This window comes from Schistocerca gregaria, chromosome 2 (assembly GCF_023897955.1).
Source record: "Schistocerca gregaria isolate iqSchGreg1 chromosome 2, iqSchGreg1.2, whole genome shotgun sequence".
Classification (NCBI taxonomy): Eukaryota; Metazoa; Arthropoda; class Insecta; order Orthoptera; family Acrididae; genus Schistocerca; species Schistocerca gregaria.
The window spans coordinates 376,058,338-376,079,985 of record NC_064921.1 but is presented as its reverse complement, the minus strand read 5'-3'; the positions used below and the strand labels follow the sequence as shown (position 1 = coordinate 376,079,985).

At 43.0% G+C, this 21,648-nt stretch overlaps 1 protein-coding gene across 2 annotated transcripts in view; it reads left to right on the top strand.

Moving 5' to 3' along the window:
• LOC126320146 (uncharacterized) overlaps window positions 1–21,648 on the top strand; it is a 212,544-nt gene that overhangs the window by 70,572 nt on the left and 120,324 nt on the right. For both annotated transcript variants that reach the window (XM_049993758.1, XM_049993757.1), the window contains exon 3: window positions 4,819–4,959. In XM_049993758.1, the coding sequence (XP_049849715.1) occupies window positions 4,819–4,959 (141 nt within the window). The remainder of the gene's footprint in view (window positions 1–4,818; window positions 4,960–21,648) is intronic.

Genomic DNA, 21,648 nt, shown 5'->3' with positions numbered 1-21,648 from the left:
ATCCCCGTTTTCAAGAAGAGACGTCGAACAGATGTGCAGAACAATACACCTATATCTCTAACGTCGATTAGTTGTAGAATTTTGGAACACGTATTATGTTAGAGTATAATGACTTTTCTGGAGATTAGAAATCTATTGTAGGAATCGGCATGAGTTTCGAAAAAGACGATCGTGTGAAACCCAGCTCGCACTATTCGTCCACGAGACTCAGAGGGCCATAGACACGGGTTCCCAGGTAGATGCCGTGTTTCTTGACTTCCGCAAGGCGTTAGATACAGTACCCACAGTCGTTTAATGAACACAGTAAGAGCATATGGACTATCAGACCAATTGTGTGATTGGATTGAAGAGTACCTAGATAACAGAACACAGCATGTCATTCTCAATGGAGAGAAGTCCTCCGAAGTAAGAGTGATTTCAGGTATGCCGCAGGGGAGTGTCGTAGGACCGTTGCTATTCACTTTATACGTAAATGACCTTATGGATGACATCGGAAGTTCACTAAGGCTTTTTGCGGATGATGCTGTAGTATATCGAGAGGTTGTAACAATGGAAAATTGTACTGAAATGCAAGAGGATCCCCAACGAACTGACGCATGGTGCAGGGAATGGCAATTGAATCTCTATGTAGAAAAGTGTAATGTGCTGCGAATACATAGAAAGATCCTTTATCATTTAGCTCCAATATAGCAGGTCAGCAACTGGAAGCAGTTAATGCTACAAATTATCTGGGAGTACGCATTAGGAGTGATTTAAAATGGAATTATCATATAAAGTTGATTGTCGGTAAAGCAGATGCCAGACTGAGATTCATTGGAAGAACCCTAACGAAATGCAATCCGAAAACAAAGGAAGGAGGTTACGGTACGCTTGTTCGCCCGCTGCTTCAATACTGCTCAGCAGTGTGAGATCCGTACCAGGTAGGGTTGATAGAAGAGATAGAGAAGATTGAACGGAGAGCAGCGCGCTTCGTTACAGTATCATTTAGCAATCGCGAAAGCGTTACGGAGATGATAGATAAACTCCAGTGGAAGACTCTGCAGGAGAGACGCTCAGTAGCTCGGTAAGGGCTTTTGTTGAAGTTTCGAGAACACACCTTCACCGAAGTAGCTTACAAGCGGAGAGGAATGAAATAAAAGAAATCGAGGAGCTCCGGTTCCTCTACGGGCGATGATGGCTATATGGTATTTTAATGAACTGTCATTAGAGAACCAGGTAGACGAAAATAAAATTTTTCGCGTGCTTGTCTTCTTTCTCAATGTGAAGGCGAAGTAACGCTGAACAAGTTATTAAACGTTCCACTGTCCGCGGAAAGTTAAGAATCATCAGGTTCTGAGTGTAATATTTCCGTTAGCGGGTTTTCAGTTGTGTATTGCTCATTTTGATACATTCACTGGACAAGCATCTTCTTTTCTTTTTTCAAACACGGTACCAGAGGAAATAATAGAAAAGCTATATCTGCATTGGTAGCCTACTAGTACTAGTACGAAAATACAGCGCCTACAAAAAGCGTCTTCTACAAAGGTAAAATTAAATCGACAATTGAATTCTGCTAGGCAGCGTTATAGATCGCATCAATTGAATAATAGTATTAATGTTGCAGTTTTTGCTAGTTTATTTTGATGGTATCCAACCTTGGTATTTTCAATCGTTTTCATGTTTGTCTAATTTTTTTAAGGTTTCAGCTTCATGTTTACTCTCGCCAACTATGGACCATATAAAACAATTACTTAGACATTGTTTTTTAAAATAAGGTGGTTCTTATCTTCCAGCACTTCTTCATTCCCTCTTTTTTTCTAAAACCCTTTATTTTGGTTCAGAATTTTTGTTATGAATAGCTTCAGTTAGTTTCATCTCTCCTAAGTTTTTGAGTATCTCTGATCCATCTGTTCTTTTCGTTAATGAAATTTTCGAATTCTCTTAATGTATTATTTGTCCTCTATTTTTCCACGTTTCCAGAAAGCTGCACTGCCTTCTCCCGATTGTCTGAACTTGCGGTAATTCTTCGATAGTTCTTTTTGCTTCTTAATTTGTAGTTGCCATATTCATCTGTGTTGAATCCCCGAATTTTTTGGAGAACTGCACTCTTTCCTTCTCCATTTTCTCTATTTCTCTTACTTTAAGTAGGAGAGCACCTGCAGTTTTATAGTTTTTTGTAGTGCCTAATTTTCGCATTGATGGAGATGGATTTTCTATTGCAGCAGTCCTCGAAGAGCTGATATACCATTTCCAGCTTCTGAAATTTGGGATTGTTTTCTTCTTTGGTCAGTCCATTGGTTTGAAGAAAAATGTTTTTGTGACTGCAAGAGAGTTTTAAGAAACTACACAGCCGCGGGCGCCAGTCAACACCCATATGACGTCAAAGGCAGTACTGCGCCGCAGCGGATAAGTCCGCTCCAACGTCACGCGTTCGACGGCACGGAGATGCTGAGAGCTGAAACTCAAATCAATGCATTAAATGTTCAGTTTTTGTTTCTTCAAAAAAACTCACGGGAGATAAGGATAGGTACTTCATTTCAGTTTTTGTAGTAAAAGGAAAGAACACCAGTCACTTCAATTTTTGCACAATTTCCTTGGCCTTTCAACCATACAGCGACGGATTCTCTCATTTATTTTACGATGATTCCTGGTTCTCACTGCAAGTGGAATATTAGACGTGAATTTAGACAGCATCAGTAGTCGTGCACCTGCTCGTGCAACAGCATTAGACGGCGATGCCACGCTACAAGAGGAGATTTAGATGTTCTCGCCTGACAGTCTATAAGGCCGTTGCAGGACTGGAGGATTTTAATAGAAGCAATATTGTTGCTTATCGCACCTTTCAAGTAAACGAGGTGACTTGGGTCGGTCGTATTTCACGTCTAATATGCCATTTGTTTTTAGGACCAGGAATCACCGCAAAATAAATGCGAGTCCATCACTGTATGGTTTAACGGGCAAGGAGTGTGTGCAACAATTAAAGTGACTGGTGATCTAACATTTTGTTTCAAGGTCAATAATTTATGCAATTACTGACAAATAACAGTACAAAAAATATATGGGAGATGGGTCCCAAGAATGATAGGGGCGAACAGCGAACAAAAACTACTGCCAAATCGTTATTTTTGGTGTGCTGCAGCAAGGATGGTGAAGAGTTCTTCAGTGATATTGTGTTTGATGATAAAAGATAGATTGATCTGTATACTTCATACATGATGATCCAGTGAGTGGCATCATTAACATTCTGCGACAAAACCAAAGAAATTCAGACGTAAACATAAAAAATCATGGCCAGTTTCTGGGTCAACAAAGGTCTTTTTTATACACTTTCTGCCGAGGCGGGTGACATGTTGAGAAATATTGTGAAAGTTCTTTAAAGGTTAGGTTCGCAATTGAAAACCACGACAATGCTCGGCCTCTTTTGGAGCAACAATGGCGCGCACCCCCCCCCCCCCTCCCCCCCACTTTTCGGTGAGAATTACTGGACCACCCGTCCTACAGCTCTGCTCTAACACAGTCACTTTCTTTTTCCAAAACTTGATGACAAGATGACAACGATTGAAGAATGATATGTTTGATATGTTGAAAGCAGGTGTAACTGTCTGGTTAAATGGACTGATGGCAGAGTTCTAAGACTGCGGTATCCAAACGTTGGTGCCACAATTGAAGTGGTGTTCGGACACTAATGGTTATTACGTAGAAAAATAAAATAATTTTCATATTTCCATTTATCATAAAAGTTGTGATCATAAACAAAATGTTTTGTGTGCGGTAGCAAAAAGAGTCGTGTAAGGAAAAAACCTACCCTAGTATTTTCTAACTCCATTACGTGACTGAATGGATACCCATATTCCAGTATGTATTTGGTGGTTATTATTATACTTTAACTAGTTACGCCAGTTTAGACGAAAAACGGTTTACCGTATCAATGTGCATTAGAGCTGCAGTCAGTCAACATGGGTCTGCACAAGGTGAGCAAGTCCTTAGTCGGAGAGTTGTTTTAAGAAAAGAGCAGCAAGGTGTTGATGCTCTTCGCATGGACGTGTTATGGGTAAAGGAATGAGACCTTCTGCACTGAGGTTGAAGAACATGATTTGCAAGTGAAAATTAACCTGCAATTTGGAAATTGCTCCAGGGAGAGGCTGGTGGCCAGTTCCACCATAAACTGTTGAAGTCAATGTTGCCATGGGTGAGAGTATTGTACACAATGTACGATCTTTGAACAATGCACGAGTTGTGATATGGCAGAGGAACATCCCATGGTCCACCATTTGAAAAGTGCTTCGAACAGTCGTGAAATGTTATCTCTGGTATGGACGCAGATGGTCGTCACCCTAAGGAAAGTTCGTAACATGGAATGTAAACATGGTACACAATTACAAATGTTAGCCCCTCATGTGAAAATTAAAATGTTTCTTTCAGTGGTTTATTTGTTGTTTTTCTTCTGCACAATGTTACAAATGTTTCGACAAAGTCTCATCGTCCTACGATCACTAGTTTATTTAGTGCAAATTTAATAACTGCCGAGTACTTACAGATAACTGAATGTAATAGATGGCATCCTTATTTATATTAATAATACATAATGATATACTCAGCTTATGCTTATGAAATGAGCTTGGTGTTTAGTTATAAGTGTTACCTACCTAAAAATCTGCCGAGTAGATAAATTATTTGATACGAAATTCATTGTATACTTCGTCTCATTTAGTTGTCAGGGAATCACAGGCTCTCATACTCGCTAAACCAGTTAATACAAAATCAGCTGTTTTCGGACCTTTTCCCCTGTGCGACCTGTCGCTGAGGACGGCCTTGCTGACGGCTTGCCGGCGTTTCCAGGCGCGGCGCTGTCGTCGCCGATGGTGGTGCTGTCTCGCGGCTGGCTGCGCAGACACCGGCCCGCCGTGCTGATCACCGCCTCCGTGCTGGGCGCCGCCGTCCTCGTAGTCCTGCTCGCCGCCCTCGCCTACCACGTCACGCGTGAGTCACAGCAGGCTGCCTGCATCCTAACACGGTTTACTCCCTTGTCACCGTTCTCCTAACAGCCGTGTTCATTCTCTTCTTTACTAAGATATCACAAGGTTTCATCATCAGGCACCTCATCAATAAAAAAAAAATCTTACCAACAATCAACAAAGCTTTTAGGATACAACGCATTAAGACAGAGATTGGGCAAAAATATGGAAACACGGCGAGAAATGAATAAACTAAAAACTAAACTCCGTCCGAACAGGTCTCGGAAGGCTTAACGGTGCCGACCAACCGTCCCGTCATCCTCAGCTGGTAAGTCAATGGATGATTTATACAGGGTGTTACAAAAATTTACGGCCAAACTTTCAGGAAACATTCCTCACACACAAATAAAGAAAAGATGTTATGTGGACACGTGTCCGGAAACTCTTAATCTCCATGTTAGAGCTCATTTTAGTTTCGTCAGTATGTACTGTACTTCCTCGATTCACTGCCAATTGGCCCAATTGAAGGAAGGTAATGTTGACTTCAGTGCTTGTGTTGACATGCGACTCATTGCTCTCAGTACTAACATCAAGCACATCAGTATGTAGCATCAACAGTTTAGTCTTCATCACGAATGTGGTTTTGCAGTCTGTGCAATGTTTACAAATGCGGAGTTGGCAGCTGGCCATTTCATGTATGGATTAGTATGGGGCAATAGCCGTGACGCGGTACGTTTGTATCGAGACAAATTTCCAGAACGAAGGTGTCCCGACAGGGAGACGTTCGAAGCTATTGATCGGCGTCTTAGGGAGCACGGAACATACCAGCCTATGACTCGCGACTGGTGGAGACCTAGAACGACGAGGACACCTGCAATGGACCAGGCAATTCGTGCAGTTGACGATAACCCTAATGTCAGCGTCAGAGAAGTTGCTGCTGTACAAGGTAACGTTAACCACGTCACCATATGGAGAGTGCTACGGGAGAACCAGTTGTTGCCGTACGGTGTACAGCGTGTGCAGGCACTATCAGCAGCTGATTGGCCTCCATGGGTATACTTCTGCGAATGGTTCATCCAACAATGTGTCAATCCTCACTTCAGTGCAAATGTTCTCTTTACGGATGAGGCTTCATTCCAAAGTGGTCAAATTGTAAATTTTCACAATCAACATGTGTGGGCTGACGAGAATCCGCACGCAATTGTGCAATCACGTCATCAACACAGATTTTCTGTGAACGTTTGGGCAGGCATTGTTGATGTCTTGATTGGGCCCCATGTTCTTCCACCTACGCTCAATGGAGCACGTTATCATGATTTCACATGGGATACTCTACCTCTGCTGCTAGAACGTGTGCCTTTACAAGTACGACACAACATGTGGTTCATGCACGATGGAGCTCCTGCACATTTCAGTCGAAGTGTTCGTACGCTTGTCAACAACAGATTCGGTGAGCGATGGATTGGTAGAGGCGGACCAATTCCATGGCCTCGACACTTTCCTGATCTCAACCCTCTTGACTTTCATTTATGGGGGCATTTGAAAGCTCTTGTCTACGCAACCCCGGTACCAAATGTAGAGACTCTTCGTGCTCGTATTGTGGACGGCTGTGATACAATACGCCATTCTCCAGGGCTGCATCAGCAATTCCATGCGACGGAGGGTGGATGCATGTATCCTCGCTAACGGAGGACATTTTGAACGTTTCCTGTAACAGTGTTTGAAGTCACGCTGGTATATTCTCCTGCTATGTGTTTCCATTCCATGATTAATGTGATTTGAAGAGAAGTAATAAAATAAGCTCTAACATGGAAAGTAAGCGTCTCCAGAAAATTACAAACTATGTTTACCGCTGGTTACTTGCCAGCTGCTTGCCTGAGGGTCTGCTCAATTGGATGAGCTAGCAGCCAGACTAGCACGAATGTAGCTGCTATCAACAAAAAATCCAACATGTCTCTCGAGTTCAGATAGAAATTGCAACCGCAGAGAATTAGGGTAAGACACACTATTAAGAAAAAATATCAGGAAAACTGAACTTCTCGAACGCAGTCCGAAACAACTGAAAGAACCAGTACTCCACTCGTTCTCACGCCTTTTTTCTTTCTTTTTCTTTTCTTTCTTTTTCTTTTCTTTCTTTTTCTTTTCTTTCTTTTTCTTTTCTTTCTTTTTCTTTTCTTTCTTTTTCTTTTCTTTCTTTTTTTCTTTTCTTTCTTTTTTTCTTTTCTTTCTTTTTTTCTTTTCTTTCTTTTTTTCTTTTCTTCCTTTTTTTCTTTTCTTCCTTTTTTTCTTTTCTTCCTTTTTTTCTTTTCTTCCTTTTTTTCTTTTCTTCCTTTTTTTCTTTTCTTCCTTTTTTTCTTTTCTTCCTTTTTTTCTTTTCTTCCTTTTTTTCTTTTCTTCCTTTTTTTCTTTTCTTCCTTTTTTTCTTTTCTTCCTTTTTTTCTTTTCTTCCTTTTTTCTTTTCTTCCTTTTTTCTTTTCTTCCTTTTTTTGTAGGTTTTTATGGAACCAAACTGTTAAGATCATCGGTCCCTAGTCTCTCTCACTACTTAATCTAACTTAAAGTAACTTACGCTAAGGACAAGACTCATATGCGTGCCCGAGGGAGGACTCGAACTTCTGACAGAGGTAGCTGCGCGAACTGTGGCAAGGCGCCTAGACCACACGGCTACCCCGCTCACGCCTGTTTACTACAGTCTGTGCGGACCTTTATTCATAATCTTAGTACTAAGTGACATACTCTTGATGACGAGTCCAAACTTGGATTTTACATACCACAAATTTTCATGTCAAAGTTCTTTTGCGTTGCAGTTTCTCTTAAAACAACTGCATGAGACATGTACTGCTGATTGGTTTACAAATACTGTATTTACTCGTATAACTGCGGTGTTTTGGAAGTTTTACTGTTCTAAAAATTGATGAAACCAATTATTATATTAAAATTCTCTATCCCCTCGCCCCAGAGGGCACATTTCGTGTACTTTGGCGTGAAGCCACTGTCATACCCATACCTAAGCCCAGTCATTAATGCTTGGAAGCACTAGTGGTCAGAGTGCAAACGACCCCCAGCAATTACCATTTGCAGTGTCTACCTCCTTCCAGGTAAGGGGGAGGCCTACCTTAATACAGCAATTCCCGCCTCTGTATCTCCTCCTCGGGGACTTCAGTACACCTTATGGGGAGTGCCACTTTGATGGGTAGGGGTCTTCCAGTTGGCCAGCTTATCACAGACTTTGGTTTGTTTCCTCTTTGACGGTTTCCCTATCCACTCCAGTGCCGCTAATTGCACCTTTACTGCTATCGATCTCACGATCTCCTCCCCTGCTTTATTGGCTTCCCCACATTGGATAACCCATGATGGTCTTTGTGACAGTGACCACTTGCTACATCTACATGATTACAGCGCGCGGGAAAAACGAACACCTACACCTTCCTGTTCGAGCTTTGATTTCTCTCATTTTATTTTGATGACCATTCCTACCTATGTAGGTTGCGCTCAACAAAATATTTTCGCATTCGGAAGAGAAAGTTGGTGACTGAAACTTCGTAAATAGATCTCGCCGCGACGGAAAACGTCTTTGCTTTGACTTCCATCCCAACTCGCTTATCATATCTGCCACACTCTCTCCTCTATTACGTGATAATACAAAACGAGCTGCCCTTTTTTTTGCACCCTTTCGATGTCCTCCGTCAATCCCACCTGGTAAGAATCCCACACTGCGCAGCAATATTCTAACAGAGGACGAACGAGTGTAGTGTAAGCTCTCTCTTTAGTGGACTTGTTGCATCTTCTAAGTGTCCTGCCAATGAAACGCAACCTTTGGCTCGCCCTCCCCACAATATTATCTATGTGGTCTTTCCAACTGAAGTTGTTCGTAATTTTAACACCCAGGTACTTAGTTGAATTGACAGCCTTGAGAATTGTACTATTTATCGAGTAATTGAATTCCAACGAATTTCTTTTGGAACTCATGTGGATCACCTCACACTTTTCGTTATTTAGCGTCAACTATCACCTGCCACACCATACAGCAGTCTTTTCTGAATCACTTCGCAACTGATACTGGTCTTCGGATGAGCTTACTAGACGGTAAATTACAGCATCATCTGCGAACAACCGAAGAGAACTGCTCAGATTCACCCAGGTCATTTATATAGATCAGGAACAGCAGAGGTCTCAGGACGCTCTCCTGGGGAACACCTGATATCATTTCAATTTTACTCGATGATTTGCCATCTATTACTATGCACTGCGACCTTCCTGACAGGAAATCACGAATCCAGTCGCACAACTGAGACGATACCCCATATTCCCGCAGCTTGATTAGAAGTCGTCTGTGAGGACCGGTGTCAGAAGCTTTCCGGAAATCTAGAAATACGGAATCAACTTGAGATCCCCTGTCGATAGCGGCCATTGCTTCGTGCGAATAAAGAGCTAGCTGTGTTGTTTTCTGTAACAATGCTGATTGCGTGTCAATAGATCGTTCCCTTCGAGGTGATTCATAATGTTTGAGTACAGTGTATTCTCCAAAACACTACTGCAAATAGACGTCAATGATATAGGTCTGTAGTTCGATGGATTACTCCTACTACCCTTCTTGAACACTGGTGCGACCTGCGCAATTTTCCAATCTGTAGGTACAGATCTACGGATGAGCGAGCGGTTGTATATGATTGCTAAATAGGGAGCTATTTTATCAGCGTAATCTGAAAGGAACCTAACCGGTATACAATCTGGACCTAAAGACTTGCCCGTATCAAGCAATTTGAGTTGCTTCGCAACCCCTAAGGTATCTACTTCTAAGAAACTCCAGCTAGGAGCTGTTCGTGTTTCAAATTCTGGAATTAGTCTTCCCTGGTGAAGAAATTTCGGAAAACTGCGTTCAATAACTTCGCTTTAGCGGCACAGTCGTCGGTAACAGTGCCATCGGTACTGCGCAGCGAAGAAATTGACTGCGTCTTGCAGCTTGTGTACTCCACATACAAGAATTTCTTCGGATTTTATACCAAATTTCGAGACAATGTTTCGTTGTGGAACCTATTAAAGGCATCTCCCATTGAAGTCCGTGCCAAATCTTCGGGATTTCGTGTTCTTATGAACTTCGCATGCTTTTCCGTTGCCAGTGCAACAGCGTTCGGACCTGTTTTGTGTACCTTGGGGGATCAGTTCCATCTCTCACCAATTTGAGGTATGATTCTCTCAATTGCTGTTGTTACTATATTTTTGAATTTGAGCCACATCTCGTCTACATTTGCATAGTCAGTTCGGAAGTAATGGAGATTCTCTTTATACGCTTTTTTAAATGAAATTATTTTTCGTTTGTTTCTGGTGGATTTGGAAGAAACGGTATTGAGCCTAGCTACAACGACCTTGTGATCAGTAATTCCTGAAGGGAACGTTTCCGGTGATTCTCGTTCCCCTGCCACACACACACCCGCCCCCCCTCCCCCCTCCCCCCTCCCCCCTTGAGTATTCTGCAGAGCCAATTGGCCTTTATATATGTCTCCTGTACCTTCAATACCTCTTTCTAGAGCATTGATGTGATTGTGCAGGGAGTCTCTGCCACTATTCTTCATGCTGCTGGCACTTCTATCCCCCTAACAACAGGTCTCCCTCGTCGTTGACTGGTGCTGAAGTGGACCAAAGACGCAGCAGCCGCTTTCCAGGACTGGTTATGAGCATTGCAATGATTTCACAGACAGAGTCTATCGCTTTTAAGCATATCCGTGCAAGGCTTGCATCCTTATTAAGCAGAGTAAAAAGGAATGCTGGGAGCGCAATGTTTCTTGAGTGGGGACGTATGCCTCATCATCGCAAGTTTGGTCTACGCTCTGTAACCTTCTGTGGCTGTCCAGAATCTTATCCTCCAGGGTGCTCTGTGTACTGATCCACTGGTCCTTGCAGTACACACGTTATACACTACTGGCCATTAAAACTGCTACACCACGAAGATGAAGTGCTACATACCGACAAGAAGAAGATACTGTGATATGCAAATAATTAGCTTTTGAGAGCATTCACACAAGGTTGGCGCCGGTGTCGACACCTACAGTGTGCTGACATGGGGGAAAGTTTCCAACCGATTTCTCATACACAAGCAGCAGTTGACCGGCATTGCTTGGTGAAACGTTGTGATGCCTCGTGTAAGGAGGAGAAATGCATACAATTAGGTTCCCGTCTTTGATAAAGGTCGGATTGTAGCCCATCGCGATTGCGGTTTATCGTATCGCGGCATTGCTGCTCGCGTTGGTCGACATCCAATGATTGTTAGCAGAATATGGAATCGGTGGGTTCAGGAGGGTAATACGGAACCCTGTGCTGGATGCCAACGGCCTCGTATCACTAGCAGTCGAGATGACAGGCATCTCATTCGCATGCCTGTAACGGATCGTGTAGTCACGTCTCGATCTCTGAGTCAACAGATGGGGACGTTTGCAAGACAACCACCATCTGCACCAACAGTTCGACAACGTTTGCAGCAGCATGGACTATCAGCTCGGAGACCATGGCTGCGGTAACTCTTGACCGTGTATCACAGATAGGAGCGTTGCGATTGTGTACTCAACGACGAACCTGGGTGCACGAATGGCAAAACGTCATTTTTTTTCGAATGAATCCAGGTTCTGTTTACAGCATCATGATGATCGCGTCCGTGTTTGGCGACGTCGCGGTAAACGCACATTGGAAGCATGTATTCGTCATCGCCATACTGGCGTATCACCCGGTGCGATGGTATGGGGTGCCATTGGTTACACGTATCGGTCACCTCTTGTTCGCATTGACGGCACTTTGAACAGTGGACGTTACATTTCAGATGTGTTACGACCCGTGGCTCTATCCCTCATACGATCCCTGCGAAACCGTACATTTCAGCAGGATAATGCACGGCCGCATGTTGCAGGTCCTGTACGGGCCTTTGTGGATACAGAAAATGTTCGACTGCTGCCCTGGCCAGCACATTCTCCAGCCCTTTCTCCAATTGAAAACGTCTGGTCAATGGTGGCCGAGCAACTGGCTCGTCACAATATAAGTTACTACTCTTGATTAACTATGGTATCGTGTTGAAACCGCATGGGCAGCTGTACCTGTACACGCCATCCAAGCTCTGACTCAATGCCCAGGCGTATCAAGGCCGTTATTACGGCCAGAGGTGGTTGTTCTGGATACTGATTTCTCAGGATCTATGTACCCAAATTGCGTGAAAATGTAATCACATTTTAGTTCTAGTGTAATATATTTGACTAATGAATACCCGTTTACCATCTGCATTTCTTATTGGTGTAGCAATTTTTATGGCCAGTAGTGTAGTTTGCAGCAGCATTGGCATCTTCCTCCTATCATCGTACCTTCCTCCAGATCCCCCCCCCCCCCCCTCTCCCCCCCCTTCTGTTTCAACACCCACCAAGCTCAATCTTAGAATGATCCCTTCACTGAATGGGAATTAGTGTTACTTAAACATCGATAGTTGACACAGCCGATATCATCGATGGTTTTTTTAAATACTATCGATTGTTTTTGGCAGGTATTTCAAATGAAAAATAGCTTACTAAGAATGTTTTTCGCTTAAAATACAACAGTACAAAATATGCAGATTTTGTTTCATAAAAAGGTATTTAAATTTTTGTCCTTTACTCTGTTGTTTAAAATACAATACTAAAAGATATATGTAAGTTGTTTAAATTCTTCTCCTTTAGTCTGTGGTGTTTTTAAGTAATTATTTATCCTGCCCTTTAGAAAACCCCCTCGACAAGAACGGAAGTCGCTGGACACGACAAAAATTTAATGGCCATTACACGCAACATACTGTTAGATTTTCACAATATTCTAATATACAAACACCCTTGTCTATAACAGGCTTTTCATAATATTGACGTCGATCAGTTATGGAATTACTGGCCGCTATAAAGACACCGACGTTATGCTGTTAGATCATGCGATTTCAAACTGTTACATGTCAGTAGCCGTAGTAGCACTGCTCTTTAAATGTAGGATCTGATGTCACAAAGCGTATCAGCAGTCAATGTGTTAAATGGTTTCACTCTTCCATTGACTGACTTAATCAAGGAATCCAGAACGCTTAGTACTTCATTAGTTGTTAAGGTGCTTTACAGGTATGAAAACTATGCAGCAATACCTCCTATAAGAGGTATAATTAAGTTGTGATGTAAGAGTCCCTTGAGATTGTTGTTGTTGCTGCTTTAAAAGGTTAAAGATGATCTATTCTTTCTTGTATAGTAAACTAATTTTCTGCTATGAAGGTAGGCAGTGCTTTTGAACTTTCATTGATCGCAAACTCAAACTCACTTCGCACTACTTAAAAGTTTTTGAGCATATGGCATGATCTGTTCCATCCAGTCAGCATCTATTGTATCAGTTACAGCTCCTATTTGTTTGCTCCTTTTTGAACATTGCGCAGTATGTCATTGGCTAGTGTGGCTATGAAAGAAAGTCGCAATGGCCTTTGTTTTCAATAAAATTTTGGAAAATGTTTCTGCTTTGAAACAATGTTTTGCTGCTAAGTTGTCGCAGTGGGCAAAACAGAGTGAATGTCGAATCCTTAAGATTTAGGCAGCTTTTTCGTAATTGCAGCGTTGTCTGTAAGCACTACTACTGTCTTACCGTGGATATTGTATTCTGGTAAGATTCGATTGATGACCTGAAGAAATGTAATGTTAAAGTAACCTGCCAGTATGCCCGAAATTTTGCATGATTTGTCAAAAAATTTCTTTTTTCATCGTCTTTATCTGAAAATTACTTTTATATACAAAAATTCTCATAAAAATGGACCAATACAGGGTGTTTATAAAGAAATATCGCGGTTGCAACGCTTTATAATATTTATTGCATTAAACTTAGTTATAAATGATACGTCAAATGAAAGAGCAACTCAAATAGTTGTTTGGCACCAGTGCGCCAGCGCAGCGCGCAATGTTTCCGCCGCAATCCGCTAGATTGGTTGAACTTCAGTGTACCCAAGCGCTGGATAGGCCGCAAGGGACCCAATGACAGGGCTTGCTTTGCATAGCCTCCACGTTCACTGCTCTTGGAAGGAGTCCACTGCTTTATGCCGTCTATGCATTGCTCACAGCAGGCGCTCTCATTGTTTTCTCTTGTGTAATTAGCCACCCCCATAATGTGACTGTGGAGCCAGACTGACGGTATCCCATATATTGGTGGAATGCCCCCGTCTTTTGAACCTTTGTACTAAGAATACTTTTCCAGATGTCTTAACTTTAATATTAGCAGACGATTCACGGACGGCTGAACTGCTTTTCAGTTTCCTCCGTGAAAGCGGTTTTTATTTTCAGATAGTTTTGCTTCACTCCTGGAGCAGGAGCAGGGTGGTTGTGGTTGGGGCCTCTTTTATACCTCCGTTTTGCCAGTTTTAGATGTGGTCTATCCTTTTATGCATTGTACTGTGTGTGTGTGTGTGTGTGTGTGTGTGTGTGTGTGTGTGTGTGTGCGTGTGTGTTTTTGTTTCAGCTTCCTCATTTAACAGTTTTGCCACTCTGATTGGATCCGTCCACTTTTAGCGAGCGTTCTCTCTACCGCAAGTAACTTTGGAATCACGGGACTGATGTCCTCGCTGTTTAGTCCCACATCCAGCCTCAACCAATGACTGTAAAATAATTTCCTGGCACCGACTTTATGAACGCACTGTTCTCTGTTGTGGTCGTCAGGGCCAGTTACCGGTAGCAATGGAAAAGGTTTTTTTTCGGCCTGAAGGTAATAATCGCCCTTTTTGTAATCCTCCTCAATGGGCTGTGGCCGGGGAAAGAATATGCCACGAGTCCTTGTAAGAAGCAGCACCGGCTACCTAGGTTCTACTGTCAGGAGCAAAACCAGCCAACGGAAGTGCCTGGGTTCTGATCCTGGGTCGGATTGTGTAAAGGGCTAATCTTAAGCAATTTCGTGGAGCAGTTTGCAGCTTCTGAAGCAAGATTAGCTTTGCTGCCCTGGCAAGTTGCGGGCTCTGTATGGACGACATGGTGCTTCCAAACATTTACCAGAGATCAGTAGAGATGGGAAAAACTGTTCTTTGCAGAGATTGGATCAGAACTGTTAGCTCCCTGAAATGAACTAGCTCTCTTTCATGACTCACCACTCATTCACAACAGAAAATAAATGGAAGGCACATTGCCCTTGAAACTTGGTTTATTCCAGTACTATACCTGTATTTTGATCTTATCTGTGTTACTTCAAAGTAGGATCAAATAACGAGTAAGAATTTTGTATTGTTTATTGAAATTTCCATGAAATGACAGTTTTTGATTTATTTTGCACTATTGTGGTTTTTTGGGTGATCAGAAAATGTTGTAACTTGAGATTTACATTAACAATGTATTTGCCTATAATGTATTAAAATTTCATTAACCTCTTACAAATACATCGCAAGTCATATATTTTTAAAAAGGATGTTCCCTTCCGAAGGCGCCTAAAATCGCAAAATCCCTACTACAATAAGAAAAAATATATAAATTTGAATGTAAGACCAAAGTGCTGCATATAGCCTTACACAGAATAAAACAAGGAAAATATTGGTGTATCACATTTTGCGATACATTTATCGGTTCGCTTGTAATTAAAGTGTAAATTCGAGTGTCCATAATAAAAAAATCCTATAGTAAGAGGAGTAGCCAGGAACCTCATCTGATCAGTTTAAAAAAATAAAATAAAAACAAATGATGTATACATAACATAATTATGTATTAGTACGAAGAACAATATCCAGTATAGACGAACTCCGATGCAGAGGCGCTGAGTCAAGCAGGTTGAGCCACAAGCTGTATTACTGCGTGAGCTAAGACCGCGGAGACCAGAGTCACACTTTAGTTGCTTTGCTCAACGCCCTGGCTAGAGTCGAGAACGGTGGGGTGAGCGTTGAGCGGACGTGTTCCGAGGGTGGGGGGAGCGAGTTCGATGGGGGGAGCGGTGAACTGCCACCAGTCACCCGCTCAGAGACAAATCGTCCGTTCTCTTGTTGCAAGTAGTTCTTATGTTCTCTGCTAGGAGGGTCTCTGTCCTGTTGCTCACATCAACTGCCCAGAGGGCAGGACGTGCGACTGAAACGATCGCCGACGGAGTGCGATGCTAAGTTTGTGCGCTAGACACTGCACGCGGTAGAGCAAGCACAGAGACGGCACGGCATAGGTGAAACACAGTCCAATGGGGCAGTGCTCAATGCAGGCAGCCAAGGCAGAAGCAGGGCAGAGGCCAGCGCCGGCTGTGGGGCTGTGTGTTGTGTGGCGTGCAGTGTGCTCTGACCAGCAGTGGCCCTGCTGATCTGCTCCGACTCTCTCTCTCTCTCTCTCTCTCTCTCTCTCTCTCTCTCTCTCTCTCTCTCTGCTGTGGGAAACGTTTGGAGCTACCGTTCTTTTTTTCTGAATCACTGATTGTTCACTCATTTAAAAGATTCAACTCCATGAATCAGTTCAGGAGCGGATCCCCCATCTCTAGAGATCAGCAGTTAGTCGGCCTATACGACCGACAGTCATTTTCAAATATGGAAGGTACTACAAGAACCTTAAGTGTGGTTCCTGTGCAAGGGCATGGAATTCTATTTATTCCTTTCCCTTTTTTCTATGCGTGACCTTTTAGGGAGTGTGCAGGTGCACGATTATGATTGGATTCTTTCATCACAGCGTGCAGATACTAATCAGGTGGAGGAACCGAGCACGGTCCCCTCGCTTCTAAACTGATACTTTTATTACTCAGCTTAGCGGGAGTCCATAGAAGGTGGTATATGTGACATACAGTATGACTGGTCAGCATTTCCACCTAGAATTTGCGAGCGCAAGTCGGACCTTCCTTGGTGGGCCGTGTCGTCGGATTTCTTCCTACCTGTGCACGGTGCAGCTCTCGTAAATGTCGTCCCGTGCAGATTCATTGGCGCATTGGACGTCTGTCGGTGGAAGCTAATTATCTGAAATTGCTGTCGATCAACTTTGGGGTATCTATTTACTCGAAATTAACATTCAGAATGCCGTAATATCACTTTTATTCCTATTAGATCAATAATGAAACGCTCTTGTCAAAAACGACTCGTAACCATCGAACAAGACAGGAAGAGCTCTTAACGCCGACTGCAGACTTTGGCGCGCAGTCCGTATCTCGTACTAGTTTCATCACAGTTCATGGATTTCCGATCAAGTTCGTACTTACTAAGATATGAATTTGTTAATGAACGGGTGTGAATTTTAACGAGGCAAAACATCCAGAGGCTCCTCCTAGTATTCATGTTATCATAAATAACTTTAATAATTAACCCTTAACTACTCTAGTGAAATGCTCATACATTAATACTCTAGTGGGGTCTCGGAGTACCCCCATAAGAAAAACGAAAATGTTATTTAAGGAAATTTTGAGTTGCACTTTTATCACTGAATATTATAAACATTTTTACATATTTGAGATAAGATTGCAAACAATTTTGTCACACTGAAAATCTGTGGTTGGGGCAAACATGTTTTGAGCATTTTTCGCTATTTTTGTTTTCGTGACCACATTTCTTGCGCACATGTAGCATCTTGCTTTTCTCATGGGTTCTGGCTCTGAAGATGTTGAGGTAAGATGAGTACCACCAAGTTTAACGTCTCTCAGTTCACGAGAAAGGGGTCGGACATCTCGACGTTGCATATGGGGCTTTACAAAATTCATTCCAAGCTTTTGTAGCAATTCTTCTTTTTAAATCATTTGTTTCATCAAGTTGTTTAGTGCACTGAAGCAAGACAGCAGCATTGACTCCTATGTTTAGAATGGCATAAAATACAGACATTGGCCATCTGCGTGTTCGCCGTGACAGCGAATAGTTGGCGCACATTTGGCACAGTGCGTCCACTCCTCCTTTTGTAGCATTGTAGTCAATGATCATTTCAGGTTTTCTCTTTTGAGTACTAATTGTCTGATTCCGGCGCATATATGAAAGCAACACAACAGCTCGACCTTTCCGAGGAACATAAGAACAAATTGTCTTTCCTTCGTTATGCCCAAATAATGCAGACTGCACTGTGCGCTTTGTTTGGTTTGAATTCTTCTGGGATCTGCGGTTTATTTTGCTTTAGAGTGCCTAAGACAGTCAACTTTTCGGCTTCTAGTTGACCAGAGTTCAAGTGACATGAACCAATTGTCTACTGTCACATCCCTATTGCTTCCTTCAATTAGTGTTATTAATTTCAAAACATCCTGTGTTGGGATTGATATGTACTTTTATGTCTCCGTTTTCCTGTGTAAACAAATGCATTGCATAAATAGAATGTTCGTGAGTCACAAAGGCGCATAATTTTGAGGCCGTATTTGGCTAGCTTCTTGGGCATATACATGCGAAATTTGCACCTACTACGATAGGGTACTAACATTTCGTCGATTGTCACGTACGCTCCTGGAGTATAATACTTTTGACTTTTGTCTATAAAGAGTTCCGACACATCTCTAATAGCTGCAAGTCTGTCATCAGCCTTCTTAGCATCTCTTGTAGCAACACAATCGAATCGCAAACAAGACAAAATGAATAAAAATCTCTGAACGCTCATAGTGGCTCGAAACACATCACGACCATTTCCATCATTAGCAAAAAGTCCAACATTTTCTTGATTGGAGTTCATTACTCCAGATAAATAAAGCAGACCTAGAAATGCACTCAGTTCTATTATATCTAGCGCCCTTCTGAGGCTTAGGACCTCTGTATTTGTTTGACATGTCATGTATCTTGACATTTGTATTGGTGAGTATTAGTTGCAATAAATCTTCACCAATGAACAGCTCCCAAGCAGATAATGTCACTTCAATTAATCGTTTTTGCTTCACGTTTACCACCTGGAAGATGACTAACTATATTGTGAGCACGGGTAAGAGTTGTAGGAGGAGGTTCTTTTGACCACTTGTAGCACTGTTTTTTTTTTAATATTTGTCAGTGTAAGGTCTAATACACGCCTCATCATCTGATTCTTCACAACTACTTTCTGATGTAGCTTCAGAGGTGGAATCATGATCACTTAGTATAAATTCATCATCTGCTGTGGTTTCCTCTTCAGATCGCAAAAACGCAGGATCATTCACTTTCTTTCCAACTCGTCATCTGTTAATGACTTCGATGATGCCATTCTGCAAAATAATGCATTCATACTCACATAACCTTAACAATTAACGTTATTATGGAAAGTGTGCGGTTTTCGAAGTACTCTAAGATTTCAGTCCCATAAAACACTAATTGAGATAGTAAAAAACAACTTATGTTAATACCCTGGTGGGGTATTCTGAGACCTCTTTTTCTTTATCTCTCACAATAATACTGCAAACACCGCATTCAACACGCCGCGTTAAAAGGCAGCACTTCACTGAGGATTACCATGAATACAGGTGTCACCTGTTGTTCCGTTCACGTACTATGTATTGTATTCTATCGTCTGGGGTTCTCCGGGACCCCACTAGAGCAGTTAAGGGTTAAATATAAACAAACAAAATCGGTGACTTTGGCGCCAAGATGGCGGTACTTTCCGTCATGTATATTTCCCAGGCTAACGCTTGTTGCTATGGTCCAGCGCCGAGCTCCACCCCACTACGCCCGACAAATGGTCGCTTCGTCACTTAGCCAGCCAACGTGGGAAATGCTCTCCGATTCATGTCCGGCTACGGACAAGAGCACTTCTTAAGTATCGTGAATACACCAATGAGACAATTTATTAAAACTGTTTAAAGTGTCTTCCTCACGTAAGAGGCACCTTACAACCGTTCACTAAACGAAGCGGACTTGACGATTTTCAATTGAGGAAAATAAATCAGATTTGTGTTCATTGAAATTTGAACGTCTTTCGGCCTAATGACGTTCGTTCCCGTTGCTATGGAAATTATCAACGCAAGTCGCTAGTTGTCAGTTGGTGGTATATGAGCTTTTAGTGGTGTATATGTTCTGCTCCAGTAGTTGAATAGCTCTCTTCCTGAGATTACTTACTTAGAGGACTTTCAACTATAGATTTAGGGGTAGTGAGTAGTAGTTTAACCCCCTCACAGATTCGCATCGAGGCTAGCATCCCTGTGATTCCGTAGATACAGTAGTGCAGAGAATTAATCTGGGTTTGTCAATAAGCGTTTTCCATTAAATATACAGAGCCAATCCTAGCTTATTTTTTGTAGCTCCCTGCACACAGCTATCAGTGCGTGCATTCTGACCGCGATTGGGGTGTCGCATGATGCCATAGTTGGAACGGTCCAGTGTTTCACCTTTGAGTGACGTTATAAAACAGACGTATGAGACGACAGTATGGAGTATTTATGCGTACAGTACGATTGTTAGTACTGTGACAAACCTCAGTCGTTAAGGAACTGAACTCCCATACATAAAACAGTTGCAATTATGATTACTTTACATATGAGGCAATGTGTTAAATATTTTTGTTGCGACCTGGATGGCTGGGATAGCATTGTGAGCAGGAGGTTAGGCATGGAGTGTGGATGAGTGGATGATCTAGTTTATGCTCACAGGTGTCGGTGACAGTGGTAGCTGCAATAACATTTATTTCTATAGTTCTCCCTCGCCCCCCCCCCCCCCCCCCCCCCAGGGAGCTCACGGTCCTTTGCTGAGTACGTGCGTGGCGACCATGGGTCCCCAAGCTATTGCAGCCTTTCTTCTTTACTGGGCTGCATTTACATGCATTTCCCCTCCTTTCCTGTCCTTACTCCTTCCCCTTCCCCATCGCCCTCTCCTCTCCCTCTCTTGCTGTCTTTGTTGGCCCCGCTATCCTACTGGTTATGTTGGCTTTCCAATTTGGTTTTGTTGCGTAATTACCTCATCCTTTTGGCATTCTCTGGTCCCCCTCTGGTCCCCCTCTGGTCCCCCTCTGGTCCCCCTCTGGTCCCCCTCTGGTCCCCCTCTGGTCCCCCTCTGGTCCCCCTCTGGTCCCCCTCTGGTCCCCCTCTGGTCCCCCTCTGGTCCCCCTCTGGTCCCCGGCCTCCATTACTAAATTCCTATTCCATAGTGTAAGCCATTTGGGGAAGAGCAGCTTACCTAGTGTGTCCGACGTGTGCCCCCCCCCCCCCCCACAGTTCCTTCTACCTTTTCCTTCGTCATTGTCTGATGCTAGGGTGCATAGCCAGCACGGTAGCCATCCCAAGTGGTGGGGTCGCTATGTACCCTTTTGGTTGAGCTCCCTAAAAACGCAGGGATCATGCTTATGATACCTGAGCTGTGACCACATCATGAAAGCCTGGAAGTGGCTCTTTGTCGTCCTGGAGCATCGGAATTCTCGGCAATGGCCACTGTGCCAGATGGCCGTTGCTGTGGCTGGGTGGTGGTTATGAGGAGAGCCCATGATTGGAGTGGGTGGTATCAGGGCTTCAACATCCCACTGATCCACAACATCTTCTCTGGGTGTTTAACCGTATTTGGCTCCAGGGTGACTTCCCTTCTCAGTGGACGGATAGCATCGTGGTTCCTGTCCTTAAGCCTGGTAAGAGCCCCCTGTTTGTCAAAAGCTATCGACCTATTAGTCTGACAAACGTTGTTTGCAAGTTACTTGAATGGATAGTGTGGCTTCCAAGAGGGACAGTCACCAATCAATCAGTTACTTCGCTTTGAATCCGCAGTTTGGCAGGCTTTTTCCCAGCGCCACCATTTGGTTGCAGTATTTTTCGACCTTTGCAAGGCCTATGACGTGGCTTGGCGCCATCATACCTTACTTACACTTTATGGGAGGGGTCTTCAGGGCCCGCTCTCGATTTTTAT